Source organism: Protopterus annectens, chromosome 6.part1 (genome assembly GCF_019279795.1).
Source record: "Protopterus annectens isolate FY-2018-M chromosome 6.part1, PAN1.0, whole genome shotgun sequence".
NCBI classification, from domain to species: Eukaryota; Metazoa; Chordata; order Ceratodontiformes; family Protopteridae; genus Protopterus; species Protopterus annectens.
In genome coordinates this window covers 382,458,984-382,481,790 of record NC_056738.1, presented here as the reverse complement: position 1 = coordinate 382,481,790, position 22,807 = coordinate 382,458,984, and the positions used below count along the sequence as shown (strand labels likewise).

The window sequence follows — 22,807 nt, the reverse complement described above, 5'->3', positions numbered from 1 at the left end:
TGATGACATGAAAAATCACCCTAATTTAAACCAATGAGGAAATATATAACCTGGCAGTCTTAAAGCAGAGAAGGCAATTGTCAGTTAAATATTGTTGATGTTTCTGAATTTTTTTTTGACTCAGTTCGTGCTGAAATGTACCTTAACATTTTGTAGCTGCTGTTTAGACTTACATGTTAGAGACATATAGAAAATCAGCCATATTTTAGCTACTGGCAGTGGCATGTCCAGATAGGGTGATATTGTTTTGTATGCTATTTGTCTGTCTAAATACATTTATTTATTTTTTTTTACTTGTAATTACATAATCTTTATTGTCAGATCACACTTTCATTCACATAGAATGGAAACAGTGAGAAATGCTACTAAGCTTGAGAATCTTTTTTTTTAAACATTTCTTATTGATTTTCATGAGGTAAAATAATACAAGAAATATGATATATAAATATGCAAAATATATGTCTTAAAAGCATCATAACATGGAACAATAACTATTTACAATGTCTATAACAGATATAATGTCATTGTTAAGATTAAATTTTATCTAGTAGTTTTTCAAGCTTCAACCAAGTTAATTTCTTATGTGTTATCTTAGTAGTTCTTTCTGAAATAGTTTGCAACACCCTACTACATACAAGTTTAGCTAATAGTAAAAAAATCTGTAAATGACAGGATTTTTTTACACTTCCAATTTGACATAATGATTTTTCTTGCAATTGCAAGCAAGGACCAAAGAAGGTGCACCTGTATTTTGGGGATATGTGTTGGTATCGGTGCATTAAACAGTAATAATGAGTCAGATACTTCACATTTGTTCAACCACGATGCTTTTATGAAATTTCTGAACTCTATCCAGAATGGATACATGTAAGAAACATGTGAACCCAATCTGCACAAAGTATATTCTCACATCTCCAACATTTATTAAGATTATTTTTTTATATCAAGTTCATCTTATGTGGGGTAATAAAGCTCCTATGAATGTATTTCAAAGTGAAGATTTTCCAAGAAGGGGATGATGTTGTGCTACTAATTGATTTAAGTACTAATTCTTTATCACTATCTGAAAAAATGGATGTGTTTATTTTCTCTGTGAAATTCCATAAGGAGTCCTCTGGGATTTGCATATTGGTTCTTAAAGATTTATATATACTTGACATTGATAGAATATTATTAATGTGCAAAGTGTTTATTTTACAAAGAAAAGAAAGTATTTTAGGTAAAGGTGTTGTGTTGGTGATGTGACATATTTTGAATTCATTAACTATGCATTCTCTAAATATCTGTATGGTCAACCAGTTGTTGTGCTTTATGTTATACCTGGCCATAAGAGAACATGGTTCGTGGATATTATTATTGAAGAAAAACTGGTGCCAAAAAACTAAGCCATTTTCTTCCATTAATTTTATTTTAGACACATTGAAAGAGTCCAGACATGTCTTCGTGTATGCTATGGGAAATATTAAAAATATGATTGATTTATCAAGTTTATAGGTGCTGTATAGTTAATTTTACAAATAGCATTGCTTAATTTTATTATAAGTAGAGAGATTTATGAATTAGTTTTAAATCCTTGCAGCTGATGCCTTATGGTTTATTTTTTATCTTAAAGGTATTTGTGTGTGTGTGTATGTGTGTGTGTGTGTGTGTGTGTGTGTGTGTGTGTGTGTGTGTATATGTGTGTGTGTGTTTGTGTGTGTGTATATATATATATATATATATATATATATATATATATATGTATCCCTATCTAGATTAGTCCTTAATACAGGCATTGCTATATTCTGGACTTTAGTATAGTTCCTGTGTTGCCCATTTACTTACATGGATAGAAGGAAGCTTCTTTGTTCACCAGTGGGAGTGGGGAGCTTTGAGCAGCCTATCTGTCCCTGGAGGAGTAATCTCAACACAGAATCTGGTAGTTTATTGGACGTTTTGGGCTAATTTCTAGCTCTTTCTAGTCCCCTGTATAAAAACCCGCTTTAGTGTGATTGTGGGCATAGCGCAGCATCGGGCAGCGCTGCTTAATTGGGTGCAAACCATTCCCGGCTCCATAAAGTCTACTCTTCACTTTTTCCCTTAGAACTGCTCTATCTCTCAAACTAAACACCCTATTCTCAATCTAAGGCCCTGCACTTGCTCATATAAGCAACTTTACAAGTTAGCACTAGTAAACTAAAAGCACTACATCCCCCTGTACTCCCTTCTAGCATCTTGTCCCCTATTGGTCCTTCTGATTCAGTGATAAAGAAGTTCCCTATACTATTCTAGCATTTCCAAAGGTCAGTTGATGGCTTCCTCTCCAGTCCACCTGGTGAATCTGGGAATCTTGAGGCAATGTTACAACTGCCTCATGTACACAGACAACCCTCTCCTCCTTCCAACAAGTTCAAATATAAGTGAGAGATGCAACCATATAGCCAAACTGGAGGCTGAGCTCTCTCAACTCAGAACTGGTGCAACCAGACAGTTGGAGAAGGTAACCTCACACACCACAAATCCAGTCTCACATAGTCCTACCACAACAGCAAACCAAACACATAAACACACAAAAACATACTCAGAGGCTCTAAATAAAAATCTGCCTAAGCAGCAGAGACCTCCAAAGCAGACATCCAAGCAAATGCTACCCCAAAACAAAACACATGCAACACATAGCTCACAAAGTCAGTGTGTCAAACAGTCACAGCCCTTAAGGCTAAATAACACACCTGATACACTTGTAATAGGTGACTCTATAGTCAGACACACTGACGTCCCGCTCACCAGACTGAACAAAGAGAAGATCACAGTGAGCTGCCTGTCAGGCGCTAGGATCCGCCACATAACACAAGCACTCAGGTCACTCCAAAGCAAGTACAAATATGACTCAGTCATTGTCCATGCTGGTGTGAATGACCTGAGACGTACCTCCCTGGACTACATGAAAAGAGACATAGACAAGCTCTCTGATCTTGTAGCCCAGGCTGGTATGACCCTGACCTTGAGCAGCATCTTACCCTCACCCAGAATGATGCCGCAGTATAAAGACAAAATGATCAATTTTAACAATTGGCTAAAATTTTGGTGTCGTTCAAAGGGGATCCAGTGTCTGTCAGCCTGGGAAGACATGCTCGATAAGCAGCGTTGCTTCGCAAGGGATGGCTTGCACCTGTCACCCCTGGGCTTTCGGATATTGGCAAAGGCTCTTGCCATCCCCATAGTGCCTTTTTTAGGCAAGGCTCAAAAGACAAACCCACCTCCATAGACAACACAATGAATAAGAAACTAAGGGTAATGCTGCTCAACGCCAGAAGTCTAAACCTCAAGATGCACTCACTCGAAGCCCTCCTCAGTATGGAGAGCATCGATATCTGTGCAGTGACAGAAACCTGGTTCAAGGCTCCAGAGAGCACCCCGGCACTACCAGGTTATACCACATATCATGCTTTTCGGCCCCAAAACTCGGACCAAACCATAAAAGGAGGGGGAGTATCCATATTCATCAAAGAAATCCACACCTCCAGGTTAGTGGCATTGCATGAGGAATCAGAGACCATTCATGTGCAACTAACAGTAGGTAAAACTGCCTTTCAGTTTGTAGCATGTTACAGACCACCCTCTCAAAAACAGGAATCCCACTAGACTTTCCTGAGATCACTGGAGAATATGAAGATCTCTCCAAACACCATTATATTGGGTGACTTCAACTACCCAAACATAGACTGGGAGCACTACTCAAGCCCCAACACCCTAGTCCAAAGGTTCCTAGAATTCATAAACACAAATGCTATGGAACAACTAGTCACCACTCCCACAAGAGGGGAAAACATACTGGATCTGGTCATCACCAACATGGGTACTCTATGCTCCATACCAGAGGTATACCCTTCATTGGTAAGATCTGACCATAAATTAATCTCACTGGATATCCACATCCTGACCCCACCCCCAACCCAGAAAACCACAGTAAAAAACTTCACAAAAGCGAGCTTCACACTTCTCAAAACAGAGGTGAATCCTTCAAGGCCCCCGGACCAGTGGAAACTACGGCCCAAACTGCAGAATCCTTTGTAAATGCATTCTATGGACACCTCCAGGAATGCATGGATCATGCTATCCCAAACAAAACCAAGACCCAATCGTCCAAAGGCAGGCTTCCAACCTGGTGGACCCCAGCCATAAATAAGCTGTACAACAGAAGGAGGAAGCTACTACATGATAGAGCAAAATCCCTAAAAGGGAAGGCATCTCTGATCAGTACTAGCATAAAACTACGACCCCTCATAAAATCCACCAAGGCCAGCTTCGAGAAAAAAATTGCACAGGACTCTAAAGAAAATCACAAGGCTTTCTTTAGTTATGTTAGGAACCTGGGTGGAAACTCCCAGATATGCTCAGAGTTGATCCAAAATGACAAAAAATACACTGAACCCACAGATATTGCCAACATCCTGGCAGACAGATTCAGTGCAAAAAGAGCAAATAACTATCCCAGCAGAGTGCAGCCTCCCTAACATCTCAGATGCTCAGGTGAAAGCCCCCCTCTCCAAAGCAAAAAACACAGCTTCAATGGGACCTGACGGTGTCCGGGGTTGCGTCCTACATGAACTCCAAGAAGAACTAAACCCTCATGTAAAGCTGCTGTTCAATCTCAGCCTTACCACGGGTTATGTACCCAAAGAATGGTGTACAGCGACAGTGGTCCCACTCCACAAAGGTGGTGCCTCTATGGACCCTGGAAACTAGCGCCCCATAAGCCTGACTAGCCTGGTCTGCAAAGCTATGGAAAGGATCATCATGGAACTCATAAACAAAGACATTGGGGACCTACAGACACTGGATCCTACCCAATTCAGCTTTGTTAAGGGCTGATCCTGCCTCTTGAACCTGGTCGACTTCTTTGAATCAGTCACCAAGGCCATCGATGAAGGGAAGGTATTCCACATAGCCTACCTGGACCTCGCAAAAGCCTTTGACACAATACCCCACTCGGGCATCATAGATAAGCTCTCCAGCTTAAATATAAACCCCCTATGTCATAAGATGGTTTGCAAACTGGCTCAAGGACAGAACCCACATGGTTAGAATTGCTGGAGCCATGTCAGACTCAAAACCAGTTACAAGTGGCATCCCACAAGGCTCAGTCCTGGGACCTCTCTTGTTCGGTATATATTTTTCTGAAGTCCAGGCTAACACGGGTGGACTGTGACTGACCAAGTTCGCAGATGACTGCAAATTGGGTGCCATAATTGACTCCCCAGCTGACACAAGTATCCTCCAAAAGGGTCTCACAGAGACGGATAACTGGTGCCAGAGCCATGGCCTAAAGCTTAACGCCAAAAAGTGTATAGTTATACCCTTTGGCAAAACAAATTACCACATAGGTGGTAATCCATTAAGTACGGAAGAAGTAATTAGGGACCTGGGGACCCAAATAGATAGTAATCTCTCCTTTGACATCCACATTGCCAAAGTAGTTAGAAAAACCTTCTATATAGACCACCTTATCATGAAAGGATTCACATCTAGATCAAGGGAGGTCATACTGCCCCTTTATTCATCCCTCATAAGGCCCATAATAGAATACAATGCCCCATTTGTGATGTATCTTACCTGACACCTGCAGAAACTAGAAAGACCCCAAAAGTACCTCACAAAGAGGATAAAAGGACTCAAACAGATGCCATATGCTGCTCGGTTAAAGAAACTCCAGCTCTACTCAGTAGCATACCGCCTACTTAGAGGCGATCTATGCCTGACGTATAAAGCCATGTCAAACCAGGACTTAATGGACATGCTCCACCTCAGAAAATCCAAATCCCTTAGAGCTACATGCTCGAGGGACTTGAACCTTAGCACAGAAATAAATAGGACATGCTGGAGGGACAGATTCATAACCCAGAGGCTCCCTTCGCTCTGGAATAGAATCCTGGTCCATGTTAGGCAGAGCCCCTCACTGTCTCTTTTCAAGAGGAATCTTGACGAATGGATGGGAGATCATAGGTTTACCCCGGGGATTACTTCTGTGTCACTACTAGACAGAGGCACAGTAAACTAACCTAAAAAAGGGCACAGTAAACTCAATTCAATGGGTGGCAATAGCCAAACACACTCTGGCTAGGCTTGTAAATGCCCTGGGGACCTATGAACCTATATATACAACTGGTGTAACCTCAACAGCTGGCTTTCATGTTTTGATGAACTGCAGTTTAAAGTATCATCACTATTCCAATATTTAACAGTTGGCTTATTTTAAAAATAAACAGTAATCATGCTGTAGGTGTGTAGATGTGCTAGAGTGACCTAGCTGGTGGAAGCATGACCATAAGTACAGGACAAGAGTTGTTGATACTGGAAAGGTAGCATTAAAATCTTCTGCATATTGTGTGTGTGTCTGTGTGTGTGTGTGTCTGTGTGTGTGTCTGTGTGTGTGTCTGTGTGTGTGTGTGTCTGTGTGTGTGTGTGTGTCTGTGTGTGTTGCTCCTTGCATATTATTTGGTACAAGCAATATACATTTTTCTGTCACATACCAAGTTGCTGGCACATAATGAGAATTTAGCCCATGTCTGTCACATATAAAGTGGTGGCAGGTGGTAGAATTCACCATATCACCATCTCTAATAAATATTAAATGTATAGGGATGTTGCAAGACAGGTGTGAGATATTTAGAGAAGGAGAAGCAGCAGAATAGAGAAGCTTAAAATGATTGTTAGCAATAGGTATGGAGGAATAGTGCTTCCTGAATTTCATGACAAAAGGGTTGATAATATGAAGGAAAAGGGCAGTATGGGGAATGCAGAGAGTCAAGAGCACTTTAACAGAAAAAAGAAGTCTATGCTAATAAAGAAATAAGCAGCAGCAAGCATTGGGTGGTGCACTGATGAGGGAAATTGAGAGAAAATGTAGTACAGCGAAGCTTTGGGGCAAGACAGTAAATTTCACTTTGGTTAAGTATTATTACCTGAAGGCTGGAAACAGAAGGCACTGCAACAAATGAGAAGTATCTAGATGGTGATGAGAAGAGGAACAAATCCCAGGAAGAGATAGAAAGAGAATGTTTATTTTATTTAAGTGGTTTGGAGGAGATATGACAGAAATCAGAAGGTGATAATTGGAAAAGTGACATGAGGAGAACGTCAAGGGTCTTTGAAATGGAAAGAGCAAGAAGAAGAGAAGCTGCAGCAGCTGTATAGGGCAGGGGAAGAAGATAAGGTAGAGGTATTAGGCAGATTGATAGCTGGTATGAGAAAGCTGAGAATGAGGTGGAAAAGGCTGCTTGGTGGAGGTAAGAGAGGTACTTGGGAAGATGCTGACATCTCTGTGTGCAGCATAATGTAAGATATAACATATATTTATAATTTCACATAATATGACATTTAAGGATTCATCTGAGATAATTGGGAATGTGATCATTTACATATTCAATGTGGTCTGAATAAAATGGTATCCAAAATGGGTGACTGGAATGTGTGAGTTTGCAAATACTGATGAATGTGTTCAGTAGTGTTTATGAATATTGAGTATTTGCATATTTATTTTTTATTTTAAAATGTGTTTTACATTAGAAAGCAAACCATTTGCTACTAGTTAACATGCACTACAGCTCGCAGTGAAGCTGAGAGTATGAATAACTTTTCAAGAGTTACTGATATTTGAAAAGTTATATAACAAAACTCAAGTTTTTTTTTCAGTGTCATATTTTCATTTCTTCAGCTGAAAGGCTGTTAATTCTTCAGCTAACATCACTGACATATGATAGCCTTGTTTTTTTCTTATATTAATGCATATATGAAGCTGATGCGTATTTTAATAACTATTTGAACAAACTTTTATGTCTTTGGCTATCTGTATGTTAGCCATTTATTTTACTATTGTTTGATTATCTGTTTATGTATTTATTTGCTTACTTACTTATCTATCAATGTATGCATGCACGTCCTTATTTATTTTCACTACAACTGCGTGCTTGTATGGGGCCATATTTATAAGACTGTTTTCACATTCATTGCTGCACTCCCTTAATGCAGATACTAAATGTGTTATATTTTCTATAACTTTAGAGTCTACAGTAACTCTTAGAGTATACTGTCATGTTATATGTCATGCTGACAGCTTCATTGTAAACCCATAGCAACCTAATGTCAACTTGCAGCTGACAACATTCCCTTTAACACAGGATATAACTTTGTCAACACATTAATGCTAATATGTAAAATACTGTTAATATTCCTAATTACAACTGACACATGATGGAACAAATGCAAGCCCTTATGTCTATCATCAAAGTATCTCAGTTTCACACAGAAAAGCAGGGATACCCCAGCTCTCATTTAACATGCTATATTAGGGAATGTGGACATGCTTAACCGACCAAATCCAAGTGTCACTGCTCCTAATAATACATGCATTGTCTTTACTTTTTATTAATTTTGTTAAAGATATAAAATCTAAAACTCTAGTGTAGTTATTACCTGGTTCTATATAGACATATGGGCATCATTCATTGGTGCGTCTTATATAAAAAAGTAAATTAATGAAAATCTCATCTCTCTATCTCTTAACACTTAGCCCAAGATATAATCATCCATCATCCCTTGTCCCATGACAGTTTCCTTCTACAGAAATTTATTAGTTCCAAAAATATCCATTCCCTTCTCACCCAGGTTTTCCTTCTTTCTTCTGGTGACCATCTGGAACCTCACATTCCAATCACTCTAGTCGGCTACCTTACATTTTATTCATATATCACTTCCTCATGTTCCTCTTCAGTTTCTGAATGCCCATACTGCATTTGCAGTCAGGTGTGAAGTGCTTCAGCACTCTGTGTGGTACAGAGCAGTACTGGTAGTCAGAAATGAGTACTCTGTTATTAATAATGGTAAAAATCTTTATTTTAAGCGGCTATACTTTGTACATTGCTTGTGTAGTTTGTTTTAAATTACGTATCTATTTTTAATGCTCAGCTTCAACATTGTACTTTTGTATCCCAGCTAATGGCTTAAAAGGGTCAATAGAACAGTTCAGTTGCCCAGTTAACAAATTGTAAAATAAAATAAATAAATTTAGGAAATGAATCATCTTTAAAGCTATATGCCATGTAACCATCGTAGTTTTGTGTATTTGGCAATGGGCATCGCTGTGGGTGCTTGGTGCATTAATATGAGATTTCTGACTACAACAATGTTCTTCATTGTGCGTATGATTGTCTTTAATAATGAATGATGATGCTTGTCTTTTCACTGATCTGTGATTGCATGTCCCTTTGTTCCTCCTAATAGGTTTACGCCTGAATCTGCTCGTTGGCTGGTTTTAAACAACAAATCTGAAGAGGCTGCGAAGCATTTGAAAAAAGTCGCAAAACTGAATGGAAGGCCAGAAGTAGCAGAAAAGTTCACTCCAGAGGCTAGTTTATTTCCATTGCATGAATGTGATATTTTTTAAAGATTCCTTGATTGTGTTATTTCTAATACCAAAGAATTAGGATTTTTGCAAATTGTTTGAAATTGTTTTGTGGTTAGTTTTGCATTTCCAATACAATATATTTAGAACAGCAAAGCGAATATGTGGTGTTATATCCAAAGCTATTTTCAAAGTAGACTTTCCTTGTATTATTGGATTAAAATCAGACTACATTCTTAAATTCTGTGAGTAGCTGATTTTTACTTTGGGGAGGGCAACATTCCAGTGCAGTCTATAGTCATTTTATCTGGATAAATTATAACCTAAAAATGATAAGCTTTAAGGCTGGAGCAATAAAACATACATGCCTGTATGTGCCATTAGGCTGTCGTTTTCATCCTATCTGCTTGAGTATTATAAATAACTCCCAAAAGCTATCCCATTCCTCCTTCTTCCAAGTTTGTGTCATGTGTAAACAAGTATTTGTTTTGTCTGAGTCCTCTTCATAATCTGTCAGTTCCTTCAACTTGACTATTTTTTCAAAAAAGAAGTACTGCTTCATATTGAAATTAAATAATTTTGTCCTTAGCTGTTGGTCATGTCCCTCACACCTAACATATCTATCTTTTCTAATTCAACCCCCTTGCAGTTTGCAGTGACCGTTCAGTGGTTCCAAATCATGTGTCTCCTACATGTCAGAATAAGGGGTTATGCTCCTCTTTTCAACTTTTTTGAAAAATCTTTCCCTGGAGTGAGCTTTCTGCCATATTTCATAGATCTAAAGCACCTCCATCCTACTGTCATGAAAGTACAGTCATTGTACGCTAACACATCTAGCATTATTACTTTCCTTGTTACTCTCCAGTGAACTGTTCCCGTCATGTAGGTGTCCCTCTCTCTGAAATATTTCCAGAAGTGGGAACTACTCCATATGGGTCTCATAAGTTTCAAATATAATAGTGTCTTTTACTCTTTAGTGTATGCCTACTGCTAAACAATCATACACCCTATTACCGGGTTTATGTCTCACTGCCTTGTCTTGTACTTGCTGGGTTATGTCCTTGTCGGCATCACTCCTAAGTGTGTGTGTGTGTGTGTGTGTGTGTGTGTGTGTGTGTGTGTGTGTGTGTGTGTGTGTGTGTGTGTGTGTGTGTGTGTGTGTGTGCTCCAAACCCCAGATTCTGGCCCCTCCTGGCTTATAGTCACACTCCATATTCTGTTTTCCCACATATTCTCAGATTTTGTCAAAGCTGAACCTGAACTGCAGCCTTTCTGACCAAGCAGCTCATCTTCTCAAACAACTTCTGTTGCTTCACTGCTGTCTTTCATGGTTCCCTACTCCCAGCATTTCTATATCATCCTGTATAATTTGCAAAAAGGTTTATGCAGTTTTCTGTACCCAATGTAGTCTGAGACCCTTACATAATAAACAGGGATAGTCTCAGAACTAACATCAGTAGCTCATAAACCAATGCTTCTCTGTCTTTTCATACATTTGTATCCTCATTACCACTCGGCACTCAGCCTTTAATAAGGTCTCCACTAATGTGCCTGTTATCCCTCACTTTTATTCTGTTAAGCTTCCTCAATAGTCTTCTGCGTGGTATTGAGTCAAAGGCCTTATCAAAGTGATGGCAAATCATGTCCTCAGACTTATCAATGAGTGACTCCAATTTAAGAGAATAACCAACGAGGATAAATTAGTTTGACAGGATATCTTGGCTTTGTATCTGTATTGGACATATCCTTTGTTTTGTTTTACCCCCATTCAGGAGGTTAGATATTCTTTATCTGTTTTTTATTTATACTTTGTTGATCAGGATAGTCCCACCTGACCAAAGGCCTCTTTACTGGGGAGATCTGAGGTGGTATTCATACTGACCAGTGGAAATGTGGCCAGTGTACTGAGGAACTTCCTTTACTCTTTGAATGAGAGGAAGTAGAGCACCTCTGGATCTGCTAGGTGGCACTGGAAGGCTGCTACTGCATTTCAGGAAATCTTAGGAGAATGGAGCAGAGCTGTAGTGAGAGAAACAGGCAAAAACTTAAAGAAAGACAAGGAGATAAAATAAATGTTACAAAGTTGGAACATGGAGGACTGGAGATACAAGTGCTGATAAATTCAATGAACATGGCAGAGCTAAGGGAAACAGAAGAACTGAGGTGGGGTGATATGCTGGAGAGAGAGTATTGCAGGAGGAAGAAACTAAAGGTTTGAAAACACACACAACAGCTGGTGAAGGGGAAACAATGGAGATATTCTCATCTAGTGGAGTAGACAATTTTCAGAGTTTAGCTCTGCAACAGGGTTTTTTGCTTCAAGAAAGAAGTTATGCATATGCAGCAAGACAAGGAAGAATGGAAGAAGGAACTGAGAGGAGACGAGACAGTTGCAGTTTCTCAAAAGTAACAGAGAATCACCAGTAATAAGAGAAAAAGTAAAAATGATAGCTGTGTGAACAGGTGTGACATTAGGTAAAGTTCTTGTTACTATGATTTAACATTAAAGACATAAGAACATTAATTCATTTGGGAGGTCAAAAATTTTCTGAAGTGACATTTGAATGTTTTAATATGCTGGACAAATGTATGCCTGAGACAGAAAAAAGAAATGCAATAGCACCATGGAAGGACCATTTCTTTCAGCGCTCAGGTCTTACAGTGAAAACATAAATAAATGTGCAATTTCTGACTTCAAAATGGATGAGCATGAGTGAAAACTGTTTTTCCCCCCTTCGTTATGTAATAAAGTACTTGAAGTTAAAAATACATGCGATGAAAGAAATGTATGGACTGGGAGTTAAGAAGTAAGGTTAACAATGGATGTTAAGTACTGCAACATTTACCATACTTCAAATGCAGTAGCTGTGAATGGTAAGAGAGGATTTGTTAGGTACTGAGGCCAATACAGAGTGTGTTATTTCTGTGGGGGATGAAAATTATTTATTACAAGGCTGTAACAAACAAAGGTGTGGTCAATGCAGATAGAGGGGGCATGCAGAAAAAAAACTGCATGCTTTTTTGTAGAAAACATAAAGAATTTGGACACTTGTGGTTTGACTGTCCCACATTAGAAAAGGAAAGAGTAGATGAAGAGGAATGCCCAGACATAAGACAAACAGTAGACGATATTATTGCAGAAGAAGTTGAAAGAGACGGTAGTAATGAAGAAGGGAATACTGAAGAAAGGTAAAACAATGAAGAGGTAGTCAGAGAAGAAGGAGTTCAAAGTGAGGTTATCCATATACAGGATGAGAGCAGATTTATAATTTTAGAAAGTGAAGAGGAGAGAGAAATGGAGACAGGAGAAGAACATGAACATGATAATGAAATATCAATTAGTGGGGATGTAGGAGAAGGAAAAAAGTAGGGTCTGGAAGTAAAACACACAAAAAAAGGAAAGGGATGATATAAGAATGTTAGCATTGCATGTGAATAACATGAGAAATATAAGAGGCTTGGTGGTGGCGGAATTGTGTAAAAAATAAAACACTGATGTTTTTTGCTTGCTAGATACTAGATATAACTAGATAAAACAAACATGAAAAAAAGAAAAGAGTACAGACAATTGGGGAGTCCAAATAGTTTAGTCAGTTGTAAATGAGACATGGAATAGGATGTATTATAAAAAATGAAGAAATAAACATTTTGGATGTAACAATAATAGTACCAGGAAGGGTAGTGATATGTGATATGAGAATGAGACAAGGATATACAATATTAATAGGAATGTATGTATATATTAATATGACAGAGAGAAAACAGTTGTTTGAACAAATAAAAAAAGTTGTGTTTGTAAATATGTCAGTTGTGATGGCAGGAGATTTTAACATAACCTGGGGAAAGAAAAGGGAAAATAAAATAGAATATTAAGAAATTAAGGGAAATAAAATCTGGAGATTTAAAAGTAGGAAATAATAGAGAATGGACATATAAAATGAACATTTTTAGGACTGAAATTGATTATATATGGGGTGGAGCCTGGATGGCTAAAACATCCCTCTTTCAGAGCTCTGCAGTAATTTTATTTTTTTCGGGAAAACTTAATCATAAAAGAAAAATTTCTTGCCAGACTTCTTATTCTTCTTTCGGCTTTTCCTGGTTAGGGGTCGCCACAGCAGATCACCTGTCCGCTCATGATTGGCAGTGGAGTTTTACAGTGTCAAGTTGCCAGCCCGGCACCCAACCTTCCACAGAAGGCACACACACATGCACGCACACACTCATGCCTAGGGCCAATTTACAGCGTCCAATCCATCTACAGCTTGTTTTTGGGATATGGGAGGAAACCAGAGCACCCGGAGGAAACCCATGTGACCACAGGGAGGAAATGCAGACTCCGCACCGAAGGCACCCCAGCTGAGGATCGAACCAGAGAACCTCTTGCTGTGAGGCGACAATGCTAACCGCTGCACCACCGCAGCAAAAATCTCCTAAATGCATATAACATGTTATTGTTGAATTTAGTGAAATTATTCCTTTTTTTGTCAAAATACCTCAGAGACCTACAGGCAGATAGAAGAAATGAGCACTTCCGACCATACCTCCCAACCGTACCAAATTATTTGTTTGTTCCCCGAGTTTTGGGGTCCAACTAATGGGGTGCCATGATTCCCGAGTGGCACCCCTCCATTTTTTCCAGCATTATGCAGCTGTTTTTTTAATTTTTTTTTTCTTTTCTCGCTTTTGTGCTGATGTCATCATGTGTGCGATGCCGTCAGCTCCATAAGCCTGTCGGAATTGAGCTCAAGGGCTCACGTGCATGCATTTCCAGCTGCTGCTTTGAATGGATCTGCGAGCATGGAAACGAGTGCTGCTGGTTTCTGCTGGCGAACTTTTAGGTATTCTGATGGTGAAGAGCATGGAAATTATGTTTTCTACTGGATTTAGTACTGCTGCACAGCAGAGTTATCTGCACAGAGCTGATTCAGTTTGCTGGGAAGGAAATGAGTTAGCTGCTTAATAGAGCACAGGTATATACAGCATTTTCACTAGGTGTAAGTTAACTGCTTAAGGAACTCCTTAAGGTATTTGCTATCTGCATTCTGCATCTGCTTAACAAGTTAACATATTGAAGGAAATTATCCCGTCACTAATTTGAGCTAGCTGCTATCTGCTTAACGTTTTTGCTTAGTATGTGCGGAAACGATTCCATCACTGCAGCTGTGTTTGCAATTTGAATTGGCTATCTGCTTATAGGGCTTCACTAGGTGTATTTGCTATCTGCTTAACATATTGAAGGAAATAGTGTGTGTATGTGAATGGATCTGCGAGCATGGAAATGAGTGCTGCTGCTGAGCTGTTTTCTGCTGGTGAACGTTTAGATATTTTGATGGTGAAGAGCATGGGAAACAAGTTATCTGCTTAATGGAGTGCAGGTATAGCATTTTCACTAGGTGTGAACTCCTTAACGTATTTGCTATCTGCTTAATAGACAGCTTAATAAGTTAACATATTGAAGGAAACAATGCTGTCTCTAATTTCAGTTAGCTATCTGCTTAACGTTTTTGCAGAAATGATCCCACCTTCACTGCAGCTGTGTGTTTGAGTGCTGGGCTGTTTTCTGCTGGATTTAGTACTGATGCACAGCAGAGTTATCTTCACGGAGTTATCAGCTTAATAGAGTGCAGGTATAGCATTTTCACTTGCTTAACGTAACGTTTTTGCGAAAGTGTATTTGCTATGCTTAACATATTGAAGGAAGTGTTTGTGTGTGAGTGCGTGCGTGTGTGCGTGCGTGCATGCGTGCGTGTGTGTGTGTGTGTGTGTGTGTGTGTGTGTGTGTGTGTGTTGACTTTTAATCGGTTAAAAAAGTTCAGTGGCTTTGGAAAGAACACTAGAGAATATATCTATCTGTTGGCTGATTAGCTAGTTAGAGAAGAGGAAGAGGCGTTATTATGATTTGCACATTTTCAGAAAATGGCCTGGAGTATTAATAATAAATGGATCAGTCGAACTAACCAGATTTGAAGAACACTGTTTGTAAACAGTCAAATAAATCTTTTGGTCGGTAACACCGAACAGCTATGTTCCACGTAGGTTGTTACAGCGATTTGTTCTAACTTGCTGCTTAGGATTTTAACCTAAAGTTGAGACTTGATACCTTTATTAATGCATCCAGCTACTGATAGCTACAAAAAGTATGAAAAGCAATACAGCGAATATCAAATAATAATTGTGGCAAACTGATTATGGCTCAAGGAAAGATAGTGTTAGTGAAGCTGGCCATAAAGTGTTCTATATCTGAAACATAATTTTGTCTTAGTTTATTATTGGATTTTTCTATCTTGTTTTCTTGTTTGTCATAGTTAATAATCACTTTATGGAACTGTATTATTTGGATGGTTTTACCTAGTGAGATACATATTTGGTATACTTGAACATAGTTTACATGCAATAAATGTTGGTTAAATCATTCAAAATACGATAGCTGTCTGCTATTTAGACATAATGATACTGTTAGCTTTTCTTGGGATTATGGGCTTCTCGTTTGGATTTTAACACACCGGTTGCACTGATTTTATCTTTTTGTACTTACACTACTGATTTTTGTGTCATGTATCACAAGTACTGTTGCTTATTGGGAGAAGGAGGTTGCATAGTGAATGTTCAGCATGCTGCCATGGTTACTCACACCAATAATCTGATTCTCCGGTATAGGTATAGACCTGTAACTACAAATGGCATCAGTATTTTTAAATACAAAACAGACATGCTAAAGGTATACTTAAAATACATACTGGCTGCATGAAAAAGGAAATGAGTAGGGCAGTAAGTGGGCAGAAGTGCATAAACAGACTGACTCACAACCTGGGTTGGGAGGGCATTATTGTATTATGTGCCCCATTATAGCAGCAAATGACAACCAGCAAAGTTTTTCACAAAATAAGCAATTCAGGTGCAGTTTCAGTTGAGCTGGTAAGTAGGAAACAATACTAAATGGCTATGGATTGGAGAAGTGTTTTGTTACAATGAGGAATATAGACACACTCATACTCAACACACATCTGGTGTTAAGTTGTTTGTATAAATGTACTTTAGTTGCTGCTTAGTAATAAGTGTTTACCTTGCCTTTGCTAAAGCACTGAATATCTATTATATGTCTACACAGTACACACTGCCATTCTCTGTGCCATTCCTTTCATACTTCGGTCTTCTGCAGTTATTTTTTTATTCTTCTGTCTTTTCTTGCTGCTTCTTTCTATTAATGCAGTCACCCACTTTCATTGTTGCATTTACCCATATTCTCTTTCCTTTGCTTTCCATTCTTTTAGTTTATCCATTCATTCCCTTGGCTCCTATCTCTTCAGAAATATCCTTTCCCACTCTGTTTTTGTATGAATGCAATCCTTTTATTCTGGTAATCAGTCCCTTTTACAATATATATATTTTTTTGTGTCTTTTCGGCTTTTCCCGGTTAGGGGTCGCCACAGCGGAACTCCGGTCCGCTAATGATTGGCAGTAGATTTTTACGTACTGGCTTGCCGGGCCTAATGCACAACCTTCAACAAAGGAACGCCCATTCACGCATGTCGCCACACAGAAGACGCTCTAACTGAGAATCGAACGGGCAATGTCTAACTGTGAGGTGACAACGCTACCGCAGCACCACCACCGCAGTCCCTTTTACAATATATAAAATGTAAAAATAAAATCAAAATAATCATAAGAATAAAATCAAAATAATCATTGTAGAAGTAAAGCAGTATGCACACATTAATGTTTATGGTAAATGGGACAAAATATCCAGGTAATGGGACATTGGAATGGCTGCAGGGGAACTCTGGTGCCATATTTTGGTTGTCTGTTCTTCGGTTTGTGTTTGAAAGTTGGTATCCCACAATTCCATTGGAGTGGGTGGGGTTACATAATTATGCACGCAAATTAGATGTTAATCAGCGTACAGATTTGTACCTATTTTTCATGGGCCTTGTCCATTTTTTTGATATTTCCAGGTTGAAAGGTATGCTTCCGACCATTCCCATTATGATTCCTCATTAAAAGGACAAACAGATAACATTCACACTTCAGGAATTGCAATTGAAAATATATAGGTTTTAGGGAAATCTAGAGAACATGAGAGAAAACAGTCTTAAATAAACATTCTCAAAGAAGTGATACAGCAACATCAAGCTAAAATTACCAATATGGAAAATACTTTAAATGATGTAGAAGGAAGATTAAAGGAAGAAGAAATACAAACTGAATAGCTGCTAAAACAGAACACTTGGTTACTAAATACATTAGGTGACCTTAAAAACAGAGAAAGGAGAGGTAGCATAAGAATATTTGGTTTACCCAAAAAATAAATAAATAAAAAACAGGAGAAGACATAACTGCTTTTTTAACTACTTGGATAACTGGACTGGTAAATCTACAAGAAGGATTGTCATATGGTATAGAACGGGCACATAGTGCAATATGTAAACCTATACCAAATGCTTCATCTCCCCCCAAGATCTATAATGGCAAAATTATCAGTTATACATAAGGAACATGTTAAAGCAGAGTGGGAAAAAAACCTTTTGAACTTTGGTCCGCACTGCATAAGGTTTGCCAGTGATTATTCAACAAAAAACATGGAATGCAGGAAAAACCACTGACCATTAGTGAAGCTGCTTAAGAAAAATAGAATCAAATCTCAGATAATTTTTCATGCAAGAATAAGAATAATCTTATCTACTGGAATCAGAATATTTAATTCTATTGAAGAAGGAACTTCCTTTTGTAAAGATTAACAATATGATACCCATGACAGAAGAGATGGACTTGTCCTGTCCCACCTTGAGAGATATTCAGACAAAGCCGCATGGACTGATTTAAAAATAAACTGAACTAACCACAAATCCCAACACAAAATATTCAAAGACTTCACAGATGTAGTGCACTGAATATAGAGATTTTCATTGCCATGTATTGAGTTCTTCTATACAATAATTTTAAAAAGGGTAATTTCTTTAAAGCAAATATGAGCTTACATATTCCTGTTGTCATAATATAAATTTTAATATTTCTTCTATACAAAAGTAACAAGTATGTTACAATATATTTTTTAACTGCTTATAGTGATTAAACATAGTTCTAAAAGTAAAAGGTAAAATGCCACAACTACATTTAAAGTACATGATCTAATATGGTGCTTTACTTATTGACATGTTTTTCCTTTTACTAATATGTAGTTGCTTGTAATTCTGACTATGAATTTTAGACTTGGAGTGGTTTGAAAGAGTTACATTTGGGAAACAGATTGAGTTTAAATGTGGGAGGGAAAAGCTATGAAACATCTTTCCATTCATGCAGAATTAATTTCCCATTTCACCGACAGCTTACAATGCTGAATTTTAACATATATCTTAAACCATAGACAATCAGACTTAGAACACTAATAACTAACCCTTTCCAGAACTTAAAAGCTACTTACTAACCCTCGTAACAGAAAAGGGACAATGTACAACCAAACTAGTTGGGACGACTATGCCCCCTACACCCCCCAATGTTGGGGGCTGTGCCCCCCAATTATATATGCTAACTCCAGGATCGCACTACAATGGAGAAAAGGGCATATACCTTTAACTTGTCTTACACTACTCACATGCTACAACTACTGCTGGGAATGCACAAAACATTTGCCAAATTACTTTAGATGCTTCCCATAAAAATGTAAATGGAAAAACCCATATTTAGGAACACTACAACACTACTTTCTACATGACTATCGGAATTCTAACAATTAGCATTTTAAGTTACAGTAATTATTTTTATCACAAACAAGTCACAGGTGAAGGAAAACCCACAACAAGTCTATGTTGGTAAAATGAGAGTCAGTCAAATGAGTTTTAAGTCAAATTAAATTTAGGTCAATTGGGTGTTGGTCAAATGGGTGTCAGTCAAACAAAATTTAGGTCAAATGAAGCAGACCCATATATATATATATATATATATATATATATATATATATATATATATATATATATATATATATATATATATATAAAGAATGATAAATATCACTGGAATGAGTTTATTTTGCAGGGCAAAGGCTGCAAAAGTATAAAATGTTTTTATACAGTTTAGAGCTAATAATGTGTGACAAGATGTTGAAATTGTTTTGCAGGAATATGCAAAGAAGTTAAAAGTGTTTAAACACCAAAAGATGACAGGAATACTTGGAATGGGGAATGGAAATTTGAAATAATTTCAAAAATGTTTGATTAAAAATATTGCATTTACCTAATATTGTGCTTATTTCAGGTTGCAGACTGTATTAAAATATTGGAGTCAACCAAATTTTTTTTGTGTGTGGTGATAGATGATTGTCACTGTTGAAGTGACACCTCAAACCCATGTGCAAAATGGGGAAAAAGGTTTGTAGATGGATAGATAATGTGTAAAAAGGAGGTGTCAGCAATGTGGGGAAAGGGGTCATATGATACAATATTTTAAACAGAATGTAGGATGTGTAAAAACTGGATATGTTTGGTTGATTGTGAAGTCTGAAATGATACTGAGGAGAAATAAAAAAGGAAAGGAAAAAAGAAAGTCTGATACCAGAGTAGAGGTGACTACGGGAGGGATAGAAGACAGTAATGCTGGGGAAGAGTGGGATGTAACAAGAAGGAATAGAAAATATACAAATAGAATTATTCATTTATTTTATTTATTTTAGTTTCTTTTACATTTGTTAACCAGGGGTGTCTGACTGAGCCAAAAAGGCCCTTTTTCAGCAGAGGCCTGGGGAGAAAAGCTCCACATAGAAAAAGTACAGATACATTTAAATATTTAGACATGATCAGTATACACACAAATTACAATAGACATGTTTTTACGGTGGTATGCAGCACTTCAACAGTTACAGTGGAGAGAACAAACAAGAAAATATTAATTTAAAAATAAAGGTAATTAATAGATTTGTGGTGTACAGCTGAAATTTGGAACATAGGTAGAATACATACATAGTACACAGGTACAGTACATACATTGTAGATTAGCCAGTGTTTGTGAGTAAGAGTGAAAACTATTATCAAATACTGTAGGTTTAGTATGTGTACCTCATCCTCTTTCACTAGCCTGGGGAGCGATCATGGCACTGACAACTTTGCTTGAGATGTTGCCTAATGAGGCTTTTAAACTGAATTGAAAGAAAATGAAATTGATGAAAATAAATTTGAGATTCTAGTAGCAGGGGATTGAAAAAAGATATGAGAAAAAAGAAAAGGTAATGTATAAGAAAAATTCTATTGATGAAAGAGTGAAGATAAAGAAAAACTAAAACAATTCCCATATAAAGATAAAAAAGATAATTGTGAATATTTGGCAATTAATGTAAATAACATAAAAGTGATATAAGAGGTTTCTGTGTTAAGAGTGATGCAAAAAGCAAGAGCAAGATGTTATTTTCTTAGATAGTTGTTCTATAGGACAGAATGAAATGATGCAGATAGAAAAGTTGTGGGGGAGACCATCTAGAGTTTTGGGATCGAGACAGTCTCTGGGATAGCTGTCTTAAAAAGAAAAGAAGAGAATATAACAATGTTTTATCTGAGTGTGGGTATACCGGAAGAGCTAATTTGCTAGATTTTTAAATAAGGAGAATAATATATAGAGAAGTAGGTATTTATGAATATAACATGGCTAAGCAAAAGGAAGAGCTGTTTGAAAAGCTGTTGCCATATGTTGTGGTAAATGAGTTTGTGGTAATGAGGAGAGATTTGGATTGTGATATTAGAGGAAGAAAAGGAACGGCCTTTTGAGTGATAACAGATTTGTTGAAAATGGGACAATTATGTGTAGGCTAAGAAATAAAATATACATATTTTAGAGGTAATATGAAAACTGAAATTTATTCAAAAGAATTGGAACAGCTTGATGTGGGAGTTATAGTTACATGTCTTTCTGACCATTTAGCGATTTGGGTAAAGGTGGTAGAGAATAAGTGTTTTATAAAGGAAGTAAAAGTAATAACAAAGGTGATGGGAGATGTTGTTAATAGTGAGTTGCTTAAGATAGAGATAGATCAGTTGTAGGAGGACCATATGACAGTGAGAGTTAGGTGATTGACTGATTGTTGGTATTTAAAGAAAAATATAAGAAGGTGTATGTACATGCAGAAAAATAAGAAAGAATGGGAAGACAGGATAAATATAAGCGTGTATTACAAGTATAGAAATATTATAGAGAAATAATGATACAGTATATTTGGAAAAAGAAGGAGAAATGTATGAGGAAAATAGACAAAGAGCTATGACACAATTTTTAGCCACCAACACTATGTGAAAGGAAGGAGGGAATAAATATCCCCCTTTTCAGCAAAATGGGTAAGGAATAAGGAAAATTTAATTGGAGGAATGATGGACAAAAGCCCAATTAAGCTAGAGCCTTCATTGTGTAATAACTTAAACCACCTCCACCACGTATTGAACCTCTACTGTAGGAGGTTTAAGATATTACACAGTGAAAACTCTAGCTTAGTTGGGTCCTTCTTGGAACATTTATAAAATGATTTGTCTGTGTAACAAGAGATAAATTTTTGGTATGTATATTATCTGGGACATTACAGGATGATTGGGTATTACACACTGCAGATTCTAGCTTATTTGTGTCTTTCTTGGAGTTTTTGCTGAATGACAAGCCTGTGTGACTTTCTTACCTTTTCTTTGGATGTTATTTGAGATATTTTTCAGGCACCTTAATGGTTATGGACATCAAGCTTAGCATTAAGCTCTGTGTTTCCAAAGTACAGCCAAACAATCTTTTTGTTGTACTGATGAGCTGAGAAAAAGGGCAAAAGGGCAAAATTTGAATTACAAAATGAACTGGCACCCCCACCTAAGTGTCATGTTTAATCATAGCCTCACCTAAGACTTCGTGCCCACTAAGTGGCGCACAACTACATTTATCCCGCTCCACAAGGGAGGATGTGCCTTGGATCCCGGGAACTACCGTCCCATCAGTCTGACAAGCCTGATCTGCAAGGGCATGGAACGCATTATCATGGAACTTATAAACAAAGACATTGGCAACCTCCAGACACTGGACCCCACCCAGTTTGGGTTTGTGAAGGGTCTCCTGAATCTGATTGACTTCTTCGAATCGGTCTCCAGAGCTGTGGACGAGGGTAAGGCTGTCCACACAGCCTATCTGGACCTCGCCAAGACCTTCAACACCATCCCCCACTCTGGAATCATAGATAAACTTACTAAGCTGGGCATAAATCCCTATGTCACTCGATGGGTTGCCAACTGGCTTACTGACAGAACCCAGACTGTAAAAGTATCTGACTCCAAATCCAGCTCCAGACAAGTGACAAGTGGAGTGGGCTCAAGCTTAATGCCAAGATTATAGAGTATAATGCCCCTTGGATGGACCAACCTATGAACCTGTTCTTAAAGGGTCATTTGCAAATACCTTATGGCCATCCACTTATCT

General features: G+C 37.8%; 1 protein-coding gene across 1 annotated transcript in view; it reads left to right on the top strand.

Moving 5' to 3' along the window:
* Nucleotides 1-22,807, top strand: part of LOC122805336 (solute carrier family 22 member 6-B-like) — a 489,073-nt gene that overhangs the window by 353,246 nt on the left and 113,020 nt on the right. The window contains exon 5 of the mRNA XM_044075423.1: nucleotides 9,262-9,385. Within this exon, the coding sequence (XP_043931358.1) occupies nucleotides 9,262-9,385 (124 nt within the window). The remainder of the gene's footprint in view (nucleotides 1-9,261; nucleotides 9,386-22,807) is intronic.